The sequence below is a fragment of the Diabrotica virgifera genome, chromosome 5, assembly GCF_917563875.1.
Source record: "Diabrotica virgifera virgifera chromosome 5, PGI_DIABVI_V3a".
Lineage (NCBI taxonomy): Eukaryota > Metazoa > Arthropoda > Insecta > Coleoptera > Chrysomelidae > Diabrotica > Diabrotica virgifera.
Window position 1 is genome coordinate 232,915,617 of NC_065447.1, and position 16,910 is coordinate 232,932,526.

The 16,910-nt window shown below is 32.6% G+C and overlaps 1 protein-coding gene across 1 annotated transcript in view; it reads right to left on the reverse strand.

Annotated features, from left to right (window-relative positions):
• Window positions 1-16,149, reverse strand: part of LOC126884729 (ATP-dependent RNA helicase vasa-like) — a 49,787-nt gene extending 33,638 nt beyond the window's left edge. Inside the window, exons 1-2 of the mRNA XM_050650859.1 lie at window positions 15,909-16,149; window positions 15,710-15,818 (exon numbers count right to left, since the gene is read on the reverse strand). Coding sequence (XP_050506816.1) covers window positions 15,710-15,760 — 51 coding nt within the window. The 5' untranslated portion in view covers window positions 15,761-15,818; window positions 15,909-16,149. The remainder of the gene's footprint in view (window positions 1-15,709; window positions 15,819-15,908) is intronic.
• Between the last annotated feature and the right edge of the window lie 761 nt (window positions 16,150-16,910).

Genomic DNA, 16,910 nt, shown 5'->3' on the forward strand with positions numbered 1-16,910 from the left:
CGTTACACTATTACCACCTAATCATCTGATTTATTCAAACTAGAAAAAAATCAGGTCCGGCTTTAAAAAAGTACAGTAGAACCCCGCAAATCCGAACTAATTGGGGGGACAGTCTGTTCGGATTCTGAAAAGTTCGGATTATCCGAAAGTTAGCCTTAACTAGTAGTTCAAAGCTTTCATTGTGATTTTGAGTAGCCAAACGTTCTCGCAAGAGTGTGGACAATATGGTTGGACTCAAGTTGACTACGAGAGAACCAAAGTAAGTTTGTGTTTAACCTTTATAAACACTTTATAAACCTATATTATATTAAAGTATAATATTTATTTTTAAGAAATTTTAAATGTCAAAGTCCTAGTAATCCTACATTGTCCAATTTTCTGGCTTTACTCTGTATAGTAAACATATTTTTAAGTTTTTGTCTTGAATTTTTAAATTTTTTTTCACTTTCCGTTGGTTCGGATTTGCCGAAAGTTCGGATTCGCGGGGTTCGGATTTACGGAGTTCTACTGTAGTTCGTTTTGGTATTAGAAAAAATTTCACCCTGTATACAGTTTTTGAAAACTCTACTAATAATTTTACAATTTAGACAAATAGGCAATTAAAATGGCATATTTATTTTTTCCCCACGCAATTACTTAATTTTTTATAAAAAAATAAAATTTGACTATGAATTATTAAAAGTTTGGTAAAGTGAATCATAAATTTAAAAAAATTAACTCTTATCACAAAAATTAATTTTTTTTAAACAAATATTTAATTTATGTTACCACCCAATCAACTGATTTATTCAAACTAGGAAAAAATCAGGTCCGGCTTTAAAAAATTAGTTCGTTTGGGTCTTAATTTCACCCTGTATACGCTTTTTGAAAACTCTAATATGAATTTTACAAAAAGACAAATATCAGAATTACTTAATTTTTTATAAAAAAATCAAATTTGACTATGAATAATTATAAGTTTGGTAAAGTGAACCATAGATTTAAAAAAATTAACTTTTATTACAAAAATTAATTTTTTTCAACAAATATTTCATTTGTGTTACCACCCAATCAACTGATTCATTCAAACTAGGAAAAAATCAGGCCCGGATTTAAAAAATTATTTCGTTTTGGTCTTAGAAAAAATTTCGCCCTGTATACGCTTTTTGAAAACTCTATATGAATTTTACAAATTAGACAAATAGGCAATTAAAATGGCATATTTATTTTTCCCCACACGATTACTTAATTTTTTATTATAAAATCAAATTTGTCAAAATCGGAATTTTAAACTAAAAATGAAAAAAAAAATGAAATCACTGTTTAACTCACTACAAATTTTTTTTTCTGAAGTTTTTACAGCACATATCTCTTACCATTGTGAAGACTATGAAAATTGTTGTAGACTTTCAGTCTTCTTCTCGTAAAAGTTATGAATTTAAAAAAATAAAAGGTGCAGATTCGTGAATTGCAAAATTAAATCGCAAAAATTTAGTGAAAAAATTTAAAATTTATCTATTTGATCACGTCTATGTTAAACTATAGAGTCCAAAGAGAAGTGTTATGAGGAGTTTTAGATCTAGACATGTTATAGAAAAAAAAAATGGTGAAACTTTTAATTTTAAGAAAAACGCTGTTTAATTTTTTTTATTTTTATGGTAAAATTACGATTTTGACAAATTTGATTTTTTAATAAAAAATTAAGTAATCGGGTGGGGAAAAAATAAATATGCCATTTTAATTGCCTATTTGTCTAATTTGTAAAATTCATATAGTTTTCAAAAAGCGTATACAGGGTGAAATTTTTTCTAAGGCCCAAACGAACTAATTTTTTAAAGCCGGACCTGATTTTTTTCTAGTTTGAATAAATCAGTTGATTGGGTGGTAACATAAATTAAATATTTGTTTAAAAAAAAATAATTTTTGTAATAAAAGTTAATTTTTTTAAATCTATGGTTCACTTTACCAAACTTTTAATTCATAGTCAAATTTGATTTTTTTATAAAAAATTAAGTAATTGTGTGGGAAAAAAATAAATACGCCATTTTAATTGCCCATTTGTCTAATTTGTAAAATTCATATTAGAGTTTTGAAAAAGCGTATACAGGGTGAAATTGTTTCTAAGACCCAAACGAACTAATTTTTTAAAGCCGGACTTGATTTTTTTCTAGTTTGAATAAATCAGTTGATTAGGTGGTAATAGTGTAACGATTGACCAAAATAAGACACATCGATCTGACCGTTCAAAAATTATGACGAATACAAATTTTTGTCAAAATGCGAAACTCACCCTGTATATTATTAAACAATGGGAGCAGACACTTTTTAATGGTCATTTGTTATTCCCCATAGGGGCCTCTATACGAGGTAGGAGTATGTACAGTTCCTCATGACTCACCCTGTATACAAAATTAAAAAAACAAACGATATCTCCATGGAATTTGGTGTGTTTGATGAAGAAGAACATTGCATTTTCAAATATAATGGAAATCACAAAAAATAGGAGAAGCTGGAAAGAGAAAGACAGGGTGAGAGAATAGGCTGAAAGACTTCTTCTTTGTGTGCCGTGCTTGTTTCAACAAGCTGATGAAATGTTTCTCAGTCGGCAGCTATATAAAACAATTCCTCAACAGTTCGAGATGTCCATTGTCTAATGTTACACAGCCAGGACAGTTGTTTTCTTCAAACCCAGCGTTTTCCTTCGATTTTGCCGTAAGTGATCAACCGGAGTACCCAGGTCCTCTCATTATATGACCGAAGTATTGAACGTTTCTCATTTTTTTATGACATTGATCAATTCTCGCTCTTTGTGCATGGTCTCCAGCACATATTCGTTGCGATATGTGTACTGAAAGACTGCTAAAATAATTTTTTAATTTGTGCTTCTGTCCATTAGGCAGATAGTTTAGTCTGACATCTATTCGCAGTGTGCAAGTACTTGGAAGGGATACGCGAAACGATCGTGCGCGAATAGCGGAGAAATATTGCAGCTTTCTTAAATAATTCATATTTTCAATTGAAATTGTCAAATTGACGTACAATTCATACTTATTGTCATTTAAGAAGAAAAATTATATATTGCTCCACAGTATTGATATGATATGCAATTATTATATAAAGGTAAATTTAATTATTGTATTTTGCTTGCAGTACTGCATTTTAATAACTACTTTTATTTACTACATACAATTGTTTACGTTTAAATAACATAACCTAAATCTTATTTTTTCTTCTTATCATTTTTTTTTGGACTATGGCCTTGACAATTATCCAGTAACCAGGACCATATGATTGGCCAATATAATCAAAAGTGCAAATAAAAGTGCAGAGCGCAGAAATAGGTGTCGCTTTTCCAAACTTGCACGGTCCCAATATTGAATTAAATTACTTATATAGAAATTTTTGTTAACGAGTTTTCAGGAGTTCTTAAAAATTTCGACAAATAATTTCAAAGTTGAATTTAAAAATGAAAGCAAACCAATAAACTTTTTTGTTTTTGTGCTAATTTCAAATGTGCAAATGGATTTTGAAAATTTTAAGATACAGGGTGTTGTTTTAAGAACACAATGACTTTATATTTTTTGTTAATCCAGACTTGAATTTTTTTTGTGATTAGTAGTTGGGTAGTTTGGGTTCTAAATGAGACATATGTCCAGATGTGTACCAAATATCAAATAAAATATATACAAGGTGGTTCTAAAGTTATGGATCCCAAAACAAATGAGCAAAATCAATAAAAACCCCTGGAACTCGGTTATAAAAATCAGTGGTGCAATAAATGTACTACATATATCTAGAACCTTCCAGTGACTTCTATTCACCATTCAAGTATTTTGTAAGTAAGTTATTCATGTTTAGTTACATTCATTTTGTAAGTTATTATTGTTGTCTATTTAAAGTTGTCTAAAGAATTTTAAATTTTTCTCCTACCCAGAGCAAGGGCGGATCCACGACTGATTTTCGGGAGGGGCCATGAACTTTTACCCCCGGTCTGGGGGTAATTTTTAAAATTTAGGTTGCAATGGTGAGTTTTAAGGCACATTTCACACCATTGAGTACCATAAAGACATTCAAAACTTATCGTTTTTAAAGTATTATTAAAGTCAATACCGATTCCTACACATTTTTTCCGATCCAAATGCAGTTCTTTCAACAAAATTAATACTATTTTTCCCAATGCTTTTCCTGTCAGGCGTTCTTCTCCCTATTTTAAACCTTAACAATTCCCTCATTGCTAGGTCCAGCATCTTCTTCCAGAAGCAGAAGGCCGTCATCATGATTACCTCTTAGAGGAATAATTTGTTGACCTAAGAACACTATAGACTCTACTATTGGTCGTAGTCTTTCTCTATTTTCTTGTATCTGTCTAGACCTCTGAGTGTCTATCTGGTTAATGTCTGACTTTTGTGGGTTGGGATAACTTTATGGTTTTGTATGGCTCCGTCTTTGCCCATGACTTTGGCAAAACATGTTAAAAGTTTCGTGACAAGGCTTTGAGCTGTCATCCCTTTATTGTAACCACATTTTGTATTAGAAAAATAAAACGCAATACATACATACTTGCAAAACAATCCCTTTTTTAATGTGCGAAAGTACCAACTCCTTTGTTCTAAATGCTGGTGACCCAAGTAACGCTTAATTTTTTTATTTTTTGTGTGTACAGAATATGGAAATTGATACGATTGGTGGCTGCCAAAGTCTTTCTAACAAATGGCACTTTGTAAAACTATCAACATTTTGATTTACAAAACATCCTATATCATTATTGAAGCTTCCGTTACTGCTTTTGTTCAATTATAGTTCAGAAGACATAATATATGTATACCCTGTTTTGTGCATATATAAGTACATATGTGTTTAAATCTAAAAATATTTGAACTGCAAATATTTAAACTTCTATTTTTTTAAATTCTGGGAGTGGGCCATGGCCCCCTCCCTAGATCCGCCCTTGACCTAGAGCTTCTTATCTTGATACAGTTAATTAACTTCTTGCTTTAAACTGGATATTACAATCCAATAATAAAAACATTTGTTACTCTCTTCTCACTGACCTTGAACCCAACTGCTGTAAATTTAGTAATTAACTTTTTGTTACATTGGTCCCCAAATTTTTGTTATTGAAGTGGCTGCAGGTTACTATGCAAACAAGCTTACTCATAGTTAATATTAATTGTAACTTAAAAGTAAACAATTATTATTATTTATCAAATGTAGTATAAGCAGTATAACATACAGTTTATCAGCAAAATTAGACTGCATCAATTAAAACAAAGGTTGAAAAATGTTTATTTTTTTTTAATTGTAATAGCTGTTATAGATTAATACTTATAAGTAGATTAGATAAATACACAAGTATATTTCACTAGTCATGAGTTCTCCAATACCAAGAATGGAATCCTGAATGTTTTCAAGATGTGTCACAGCCTAATTCCAATTTCCAATACTAACTGATGAAGAGATGAAGCTGTTGCTATATTATTAAGGGCATAGGCCTAAAATTTCGGCTCCAGTGCTTTTTAAATGTATTATTTTTTTTTTCAAATCCTGAGAAAACTAATAAATATTTTTGAAAAATTTAAACACAGAATAAAAGATTACATTATTACCGAGCCGAGGGCTGAAAGTCCTTTAGAATAAACAAAATGATTCTTTTGAATAAGATAATTGAAATTAACCCTAAAATAAGGGTCATTTGTTAATTTTATGACGCTCATAATATATTGGGCATTTTTGTCCACTCTCGTTTATTTTAATGGTTTCCCCAATTGAGTACCTTCCACATTAGTATTGAGCTTGATAGTGTAGCGTAGCAGATGGTTGTTATAATTTCCAATTCTTAGTTAGACCATTTTTCATCGCTTGGTTCATAAATTTTACGAAAGTCTTGTGTGTTTATGTCATATAATAAATCAGCTGGTTATTGTTTGTATTTTGATTTGGAGTGTTTTAGTAACAAAAAATTAAGGTAAATTGTTTTTTCATTCTCATTACATGATATACTATTTAATTTTTGAGCTTTTCTTATAAGGATGTCAAATACAAAGTTTTTGTCTGCAAAACAACTGGAGGAGGAAGGAAGCGGTACATATTATGAACTGGGAAGAGAGTGATCCAGATCCGTTTGAAGATAGTGGTAGTGACTGGGAAGAGGACAATTTGGAACTGAATCCTCTGGCTCCGATAGCAGTCATAGTCATGGCAATAAACAGATACAAGTACGCCGCAAGTTTACATTGAAATATTCTCCAAGACATAGCTGAAATCCTCAAAATTTAACTAAAGGAGATGATGCAAATATGACCCAGAAAATGAAGGGGAAGACTTGTTTCTACTGTCGGAGCAAAAAAGACACATGACCACCAACTATTGCAAGGAGTGCAAAATTTGCAGAGAACACATTATGTTCCTAGATATACACAAATATGTTTGTTTCATAATTTTATGCTTTTGTTTTTATACTCAGAATTTTAATTGTTTTCTATAAAATGAATAAAGAATTCAAAGTAAAAAATATAGGTTTTTTCTATGGAGTAGTAAAATTTATGATATTTCCGTATTTAGGTTTGGAAAAAACAGTCCCGTATTCTAGGGTTAAAAATCACACTAAATTTATGTTCACCCCTGTAACTTATTAAAATAAACATTATATAGTAAACCCTGTGTTACCAACCACCTGCCAAAATCGGTCACCTGTACTAATGGCCAGTTTAAAAATTGCCCAAATAAATTATACAGTAGGCGCCACCATACTAGATATTAGTTTCATTTACTAAACGTTCCACATTTCGGTTTACATTAGGGTGACCAAACGTCCCGAAAAAACGGGATTGTCCTGTTTTTTAATGATTTGTCCCGGGGTCCCAAAAAAGTCTCTCGGGATGCCTAAATGTCCCGTATTTGCGTTAGGTTGATTTTATGTATCTGACTTATTTTCTTTTTTAATTCTTTTTCAATCTCGTCATTTGTTTTCACTCTTATTTCTCCCTCTTTTGTTACATTGTGGACCAGTATTGTTCACATTATTTTTCTTTCAAATTTCAGAAGGCTATCTTCCTCTTTCTTGTTAATCTTCGTTGTTTCCATCCCATATGTAACAACAGGTCTTATTAAGATCTTATATATAGTTTCATATTATACTTAGAGCCTTGTTTCTCAGCAGATTTCTATTCAATCCATATGTTTTTCTGCTTTTCAGAATTCTTTCCTCTGTTCTCTCTTTTCCGGTTTTTCCTATTGTTACTCCCAAGTCCCAAGTAGCTAAAGGTGTGTTGTTCTGTGTTATTAGATATTTCTGAGTTGTTGTATCATTCATCCTTCCCTATCGTCATGTATTTTGTTTTGTGCTGATTTATCTCTAGTCCTATTCTCTTCGCTTTCTTATCTAATTTTCCAAATGCTTTTATAATTGTCATCTTCGTCTTCGCTATGATGACTAGATCATCTGCATATGCTACTAGGTGAAGTTGTATGATCTGTAATAATGTTTTTGTTTGCAAAGTTTGTCCTCTGTATGATAACTTTCAATATCAGATTAAATAGTGTCGGGGAGATAGAATCACCTTGTTTCACGCCTTTTCGTCCGATTGATTGTATCAAAAGCGCTTTTGAAATCTATGAATATTAGGTGCGTTTCTCTGTTGTATTCTCTCGATTTTTGAACTATTTGCTCCACTGTACGTATGGAATTAATCGTCGACCTCCCCGGTCTGAACCTGTTATGATATTCTCCTAATATTCGTTCAGCACATGATTTAAGTCTCATGTTTAGTATGTTTGCGAGAATGTTATAATATGGTGTTTAATAAAATTATTACTTTGTAATTCTAGCACTCTTCCCGATCTCCTTTTTTATACAGTGATAAGCGCGCTAATAGCCGGCAAAATAACGCAAAAGATGGAAAACACATTAAGTTGTGAGATAAAAAGGAATAAAACTAGTGGCGGTGGGAGATTTACGCCCTGTTTCATAATCAACTTAAAGCGAACATTAACTAAAGTTCACTTTAACGTTGACATTTACCCATATGAATTGCATTGATACCATTGATAAAAACCTATAAAACATTCTACTTATTATTTCCCACCATTAGAAGAGTTTGGCAATTGTCACTGTGAGAGTGACAGTTTTAGTTAGCATACTCCTCTGATAGGTCTAAAGGTGGGAAACAATAAATAGAATGTAAGTTTAAAGGTTTTTATCGCTAAATCTCCCACCTCCATTAGTTTTATTTCTTTTTATCTCACAACTTAATATGTTTTCCTTTTTTGTGTTATTTTGCCGGTTATTAGCGCGTTCATCACTGTATGTAGGTAATATAATATCTGTGTTCATATCGTCTGGTAGTCTGTTTTGTCCATATTTTTAGCTGGTTTATTTGTTTATGGAATTCTCTTACTCCGTATTTTATTAATTCCACTGCTATTTCATCTTCTTCTGATGCTTTTCCGTTTCCTAGGATTTTAATATTTGTTTTTGTACTTCTGTAAAAATTTCTACTTCGTCGTTATCTTCTACGGCCTTACTTTTTCATTGCAGTGTGTTTCCTTCATAGTAAATAGCATTTTTTTGCAATATTATTCACATATTCTGCTGATGTTTGTTTTCAAATATGGTTTCTCCTTTTTGGGTTTTTAGTCCTCTTGTGTTAATGCTGGGCATATTTTTTGTTGCTCTGACTTTTTTGTAAAATTATTTTATTTTATGGTTTTCTCTGTCTTTTTCAATATCTATCCTCCAGCGAAACCAGTCATTTTTCTTCTTTTTATTTATTGAGTTGGCTTTGTTTCTCGCTATCTTGTATTGTTCCCTGTTTTGTTCTGACGGGTTGTTGATCCTTGTCATTCTGGCGGAGTTTTTTTAGTGTTCTCTCTGTTTCGCAGTTGTGATCGTACGTAAATTACATAGTCAAAGGTAAATTGAAAAGGATTTATAGGTCCCAAATTAGCTAAAAGATGTTATGTTTCATTTCCCATGTTTCAATCGCCCCTACCTATTTGGGTATCGCAAAAACCCTTTTGGGCAGCTTCCCCCAGTGGAGGTGGGGGTTTGGGGATTAAACCCCCTTTCCCCCAGGGCACATGAAAATATAATTATGAAGAATCTTAGGAAAATGTAACTTTTCTTTCACAAACAATACAAAAAAACTTCAGTGCCCAAGCCAACGCAGCTCCCCCTACAGAAACATTCTAGGTGCGCTACTGCTTCTTGGATGTGTCCCGTTTTTCCAAGTTTATGATTTGGTCACCCTAGTTTACATTCTGGAAATCATTCTCAAAAAGATTTTTTTAAAATCAATCCCATATAAATATAGTACTTAGGTTAGACTTGCCACAAGAAAACAGTTAAAATTTCATTTTTACTTGAGGACTGTGAGATTGACCATGAATATGATGAAACTGAGGAAAATCCTATGAAAGTTATGGAAAAAGAAAAATAAGGCTTGCATTTGACGTTTTTAAAACTACTTTTAGACCACAAAGAGGCCAGGAATGTGTACCTTGTCTTCATGCATATAAATAAAGGTGAAAATTTTGTTGAAACAGATATTTATAGATCATTTTGAACCTTTTACAGAGAGTCACAAGTAGCGTTACCAGGTGTCCCGATTTGCGCGGGATGTCCCTTTCAGGGGTCTGGGGACGCGTACCGATTTGTACCTGATCGGGACACTAAATGTCCCGAGATTTTCACCCACGAAAACCAATTTCAGGAGGACTTGCAGTGAATTTTATAACTTATAAAAACAAGGCACTCCTAAAAGCGGCAAGATCGAATGAAAAATATAATTTTAATGAAAAATAAATAATTTACTTAATCTACAATTTTTTTTGTAATTTCGTCTTATTATTATTATTATGTAGGATTAAATCAATGAACTGTCAATACGGATGGGATGGCCCTGTCCCATCCAAATAGTGAAGCGAGATTGCCACCAACATACAAGAAAGAGGTTCTAGAGAGAGACAAACAAGGTGCTGGAGGGCTGTGTAATTTGAGTTGCCTATATAAATGGACCCGATTGAATCCGTATTGACAGTTCGTTGAATGGACCTCATACTAGGTCTTTTCGTACAGGAATCACTGACTATCAGCAACTACACGACGCATGCGTGTTTCAATTGTGCGAACGCTAATATTGAAACACGCATGCGTCGTGCAGTTGCTGATAGTCAGTGATAGTTTCTGATTCCTGTACGAACAGACCTATTTTAACTTTAAGGGCTGATTGGCAGTACATATTTCAAAATTTTAATACTTTTAAATACTTTTTGTATTTACAGAGTAAATAGAGTACAGAGTACCATACTTGGTGTTTAAATCAGTTTAAATACTTTTCAGAATTGTTATTTGTATTTATCAAAACAAATACCTACTTTTCTAAAGTATTTGGGAGTTAAATAATTTTAAAACTATTTAAATACTAAATTAGTGACTGTTTTATATAAAGTGAAGAAGTCCTTGATTATGTTTTTATGTTACTTTAGAATTTTACTTTTATATTTCCCTGATTTAAGTTGATATAGGCAACTCAAATTACAGGGCCTGTCAAAGTTTCCAGCACCTTGTCTGTCTCTCTCTAGGACCTCTCTCTTGTATGGTGGCTGCATTAATTGTCTTGGTGCCTATTAGATTAAAACAGATTATATAAACACCTTGTAGTCCAGTAAATGAACGGGAAATACGGCGATACCATGTAATTTTCAGGATCAACTCTGAATTGCATGGAAATTTGGATGGCTTGTGCCGTTGGATGCTTTCACTCGGGGGGTGACAGTCACCCCTAGTTGGGGGGTGAAAAACCGCGAGTTTAAAACAAGTCCAGAGATGGATAAATTGACTAATTCTAAGCAATTTTAGTTCTATAGAATTTTAACTTAGTTAATACTTTTCGAGTTATTTATGATTGAAAATGTTTATTTTCCGACAAAAAAATCACATTTGCTGGTGATTTTCACAAATAACTCAAAAAGTAAGTATTTGATCGAAAAAAATATTCTTAGCAAAAATTTAGCATAATATAAAAAAATAAAAAAAATTGCGAACACGTAAAGTCTATAGACCCAGCAAAAGCAAAGTTGTAGCTCATGAAAAATACGTTCTTATTCGTCAAATTCAAGAGGAACAAGAGGTGGAATATCGAAAAATTGAAGGAAGCAAAAGAGATACAAAAGTATGAACATGAAATAGGTAAAAGAATTGCCGCACTGAATAAGGAAAGAGATGATGTCGAAGAAATATGGGGTGATATTAAAAAAGCAATTAACCACACGGCTGAGACTACATTAGGGACGAAGCAAATTACAAGAAAGAAGGACTGGTTCAATACAGAATGTAAAGAAGCAGTTGAAGAAAAAGTAAAAGCACGAAATCAGTGGATGCGGACTCACAAAAATGAACATAGAGACATGTACGAGCAAAAAAGAAAGGCAAGCAACAAAGTAATAAGAGAACAAAAGAGAAAATTCATGGATAGTCAGTTGGAGGAAATTGAGGCGGAAAGTAAGACTCAGAACACCAAGAAATTCTACACAAAAATCAGAGAACAGAACAGAGGTTTCAAACCAAAAGTAAATGGAGTTAAAAATAAACAAGGGCAAATAGTAACACAAGATCAACCATATATGAAAGTCTGGATGGAACACTTCAAGGAGTTACTGGCAGAAAATGAAACAGAAGAGATTACAGAAATGGAGGAAGAGTGGGAAAATAATGGAATGAAGGAGCCAACATTCGAAGAAGTAATTGAAATAATTAAAAATAACAAAAACGGAAGAGCACCCGGAAAAGATAACATAAACAGCGAACTCATAAAACTAGGAGGGAAACCGTTGCATAGGGAAATACACAAACTGATAGTAAACATCTGGAAAGAAGAAAAAATGCCAAAAGAATGGCAAACAGGCCAAATAATAACGATACATAAAAAGGGAAACCAACAAGAATGTCAAAATTACAGGGGAATAACATTACTGAGTACAGTATATAAGGTATTGTCAACCATAATACAAAGAAGATTACAAGAAGCAGCAGAGAATAAGATTGGTCAATATCAGTGTGGATTCAGGAAAGGAAAATCCACAATAGATGCGATATACATACTAAAACAAATAATGGAGAAGGCGAACGAAGCTAACATAAACTTAGAAATACTTTTCGTAGATTTTAAACAAGCTTTTGATTCCATCAAACGAAACCAACTATTGGAAATATTAAAAATGCTACAGGTACCGCTTAAATTAAGAAAACTTATAAAAATGACGATGAGCCATACCAGAGCGAGTGTAAAAACGCAAATAGGGGAAACAGAAGAGTTTGAAACAAACAAAGGAGTGAGGCAGGGTGATGGTTTATCCACAACACTATTCAACATGGCAATAGAATATATTACCAGAAAAATGAACAAAGGTACACTCAGAAATAGAGGAGGTCAAATTGTAGCATATGCCGATGACGTTGTGATAATGGCAAAGAGAAGAGATATATTAACGCAAATGGTAGAGGAACTCATTCAAGAAGGAAAAACAGTGGGTCTGAGTATTAACGAAAACAAAACAAAAATTTTAAGATTAGGGAAAAATCCTACTAATAGAGAGGTTAAAGTGGGAAGATACAAATTTGAAGAAGTAAGTAAATATAAGTACCTGGGAGTCATGCTGTCAAGTGATGGAACAAGAGAAAACGAAATAAAAGAGAAAACATTGGCAATAAATAGAGCATTCCAAGCCAACAAAAAAATGATAAAAAGCAAAATATTAACAAAAACTACTAAATTAAGGCTCTATGAAACGTTAATTAGACCGACATTAATGTATGGAGCAGAAGTGATGACAATGACCAAGACAGACGAAGAAAATTTGAGAAGAACTGAGAGAAAAATAATTCGGGCAATATTAGGACCAATAAAAACAGCAGAGGGTGAATGCAGGAGTCGAAGAAATAACGAAATAAATGAGGAATTGAAGGGACAAGATATAGTCAGGAGAATAAAGAGACAAAGATTGAGATGGCTTGGGCATGTATGGAGAGCAGGAGAAGAAGCGATAATAAACATAGTGACAAAGTGGTCTCCGGCCGGAAGGAGACGAAGAGGAAGACCGAGGTCCAAATGGCTGGAAGAGGTGAAGCGAGATCTAGAGGGCATGGGTATTAGAAATGCAGAAGAAAAAGCAAGAGACAGAAGGAGCTGGAACCGGATATGTAATGCAGTTTAAGAAAGAGAAGAACGGAGGACTGATCCACCTCGAAAACATGGATCTAGAGAGCCTGTAAAGGCGGCGCTACCCTCACGGGGGTGTTTTAGCCACTATATATATATTCGTCAAATTCCAAATCAAATATGTCAAGGTAAAATAACCCAGAAATGAAGCACTTTTCGGGAAAAACCAATTAAAACTTTTTTAATAAAGCTTTATTCTTATGTTTTAAAAAATGTCTAGCATCAAAATTAAGTGAATTATGCTCAAAATCAAGTTGACTGTTGACTCCTTTTTTTTTGTAAAAAAATCGTGAAAATCTTCCCCTAGTTAGCACCCCAAATGAAATTAATCTTTGCCGCTTTAGGAACAATTTACTTTACTTATGTATTTTTTACATGATTGAAAGGACCTGAAGAGTCACTAATCATGAGTGTATGCAAAATATGAACAGCCATATTTTAACCAATTTTTGTCTTACAGAAAAACAAAATGAATTTATCATATTTATAAAAGCAAAACCTACCTACTTTTTACTCCTTGAGATTTTTAGTATCCCTAGTAATTTTTAAGTTATTTTGAAAAAAGGACATTTTCCAATATTTTAGGAAAATTTTTTTTTACTACAAAACCAATTTTTTTCTAACTAAGCACTCCCAACCAGTATACCTTAGGTATCATATAAACAATACACATATAAAGTAAATGGTAAAGTGGTAAGGATTAATTTTATTTACGGTGCTAAATAGGCGATTTCCACGATTTTTTTTTTACCAAAAAAAGTGGCCAACTTTATTTTGAGCGTAACTCGCTTAGTTTTAATGCTAGAGACTTTTATATAAAACAAAATTAAAGATTTTTTTTATTGGAATTTGACAAATAAGAACGTATTTTTGATGAGCTACAGCTACAACTTTGCTTTTACTCGAACAATATTGACTTAGTTTAAAAATTATATAGAACAAAAGTTTTTTATTAGTCAGTTGATCCATTTTGAGACTTAGGGACTTTAAACGCGTGTTTTCTTTAACCCCGAGAAGGGGTAACTGTAACTGTCACCCCCCAAGTAAAAGCAACCAAAAACCCCCCAAAGTAAAAGCACAGCAAGTAGAACCTAAAACCAGAATTTCATGCAATTCGGAGTTGACTCTAAAAATTACACTCCAAATCGGTCATTTACTGGGCTATTGTTGTTTATTTGTCCCGATCTACAACCCTAAATCCCGATTTGTTTTTGCTTATGGTAGGGGAGCAAAGTATGCTAAATGTGCAGTCACTCGAGCGCTTTGGAGACCTATTGGGTTGTGAAGAGTAGGTCCTAAAACCAAAAAAAGTTAAGTAACGTTTTTCATTTTAGTGGGCGCTTGCCATTTTTTAATTTAATTTTCCATTTCCAACAATCGTTTTTTCCGATTATAACGCCATCTATGCATAATTTGAAAAAATGTTTCGAATAAAAGTTACTGATTTTGTCGTAAGAAATCCAAATCTGCAATGAAAAATGGGGACTCCTATTTAAGATTTTAAAGTAACCCCCACCCCAAATCCGTGGGGGGTCGTGTTTGGTGCCATTCGATAGATTTTTTAAAAATATTAAATAAGTGTATTTTACAGTTTTTTGATCTGATGTTCATTTCGCGAAATATTGCGGGATTCGTATTTAAAATATTAAATTTACCCCCCACCCCTCTCCGTGGGAAGTCGTGTTTGGTATCATTTGATAGATTTTTAAAAAATACTGAGTACATATTTTTTAGTTTTTCGATCTGTCATTCATTTCGCGAAATATTCGCTTTATTCTTGTGAAATTTTGGGACTCGCCCATTTCCTTACGCCCGGCTCAAATCGTCAGATTTTTGAAATATACTTTCTTTTGCATGTACTTAACTTACCTTATCTTAATCTGACAATTTTGAGTTTTTTTAAGGATAGATTTTTATTTTCGGGCCCCCCTTAACGAACTCCCCTGTGTTACGAGCCAATATATGGTAGAGGTACATCTGCAGGGTACCAGGTTTCTCCCCATATGATAATCTGACGCGCTCGAGTAACTGCAAAAATCCCCGCTTGGGCTCCCCTACCATTATGTACCGATTAAAAACAAATCGGACCTGGCAACACTTACTAGTCACAAGACATGTCACGAGAAAATAGAAACTTCTAGAAGAAAAGGCATTTGGACAACTTAAGAGGATTATGTTATAAAATCTACCTGAGTTCAAGGGTGGAGAAGAATTGCCATTGCCAAATACAAATTACAAAGAAATATTTGTATGATTATGAGTTACAAGGCCACTGTTTGTTGTCAAGCTAAAAAATTATTGGCGCCTACCATGTAAAAAAATGAAACCTACAATGAAGCAAATATCGGCTTACAACTGCAGCATTTAACATGAATAGATAAATGTAACATTTTTACCACAAAATGGAAAAGAAAAGCATTCTAGGGTTAATGTAAAGTTAGCATTGTAAGCAATATAAAAAACACATCTTTATACTAAAGTAACAAATAGATAATAATGTACAAAATTCATACCATTGTGGGTGCAGGGGCCGATCCAGAGTCATCATCCCAATCGTCATCCATGATTTACAATTTACTGGTTAACACACGTGTAGCAGGAAACTTTTTTTATATTCGGGATCTAAAATTAAAAGCACAAAGCACAGTGTAATTTTTCTTAACATAATACGTCGAATGTAGATATTTATTATTTAACAAAAAATATTCTTACCGGTCACATATATTTGAATATCACAATGGTAACTTTTTTGTGCTATTCTTAGATCAATTTACCCGGGAATGTGAAATGTGACTGATAAGCGTTTATACAAAAACAGGAAAAATCTTGACAAACCTAAAAACAGGAAGTGCGTTTAGGCAATTTTTAACGATGTAGCGTTTGGTTTATCTTCGACTCTCGTACATTTAATTTTAATTATTGTCTAGACGTATTAAATTATTATTAAGTGATTATATAAGATCTGTAATTAAATAAATAATATTTAATCTGTCTTTACTGATAAAGATAGTTGGATAAACAATGGCTGAAGTTTAAATATGTATTACTGGTGGCCTACATCTAAACTTAAATGACATTTATGACGTTATAGCTATAATTTATGTTTAAATTCTTGAATAATAACTATACTAAGTTTAAAATTAACTTTAAAATTAATAGCTTTCAAAATCTTTTTTTGTAAATTAGTTCTTCATTCAATAAAATTTATTTGATTGTAATTTTAAGCATATTTGAGGGACGGTTGTTCGAACGCACATCAAAAATGATCATTATCAAATATTTAATTACTGTCACCAACTGTCAATTTCAACTTTGATTGGGTTGGTAAAAACATAAATATTGATTACAATTATGAAATTAGTTAATCAATTATGTTAATAATTGTTATGTTAATTGATTAACTAATCTCATAATTATAATCAATTATGTTTTCAGCAACCCAATCAAAGTTGACATTGACAGTTGGTGACAATAATTAAATATTTAATAGTGATCATTGTTGATTAGCGTTCGAACAACCGGCCCTTAAATATGATAGACTTTGAAATTTGTCAATTTGCTTCCACACAGCTCTCATGTCAGCGGCGGATCTACGGGGAGGGAAAACGGGGAAATTCCACCCCCCCCCCTAACAAGGTTAAAATTTAAAGAAAAATATTGTTGAAACAAAAAATATATTATATTTATGATAGCTAACATGAAACTTACGCCACA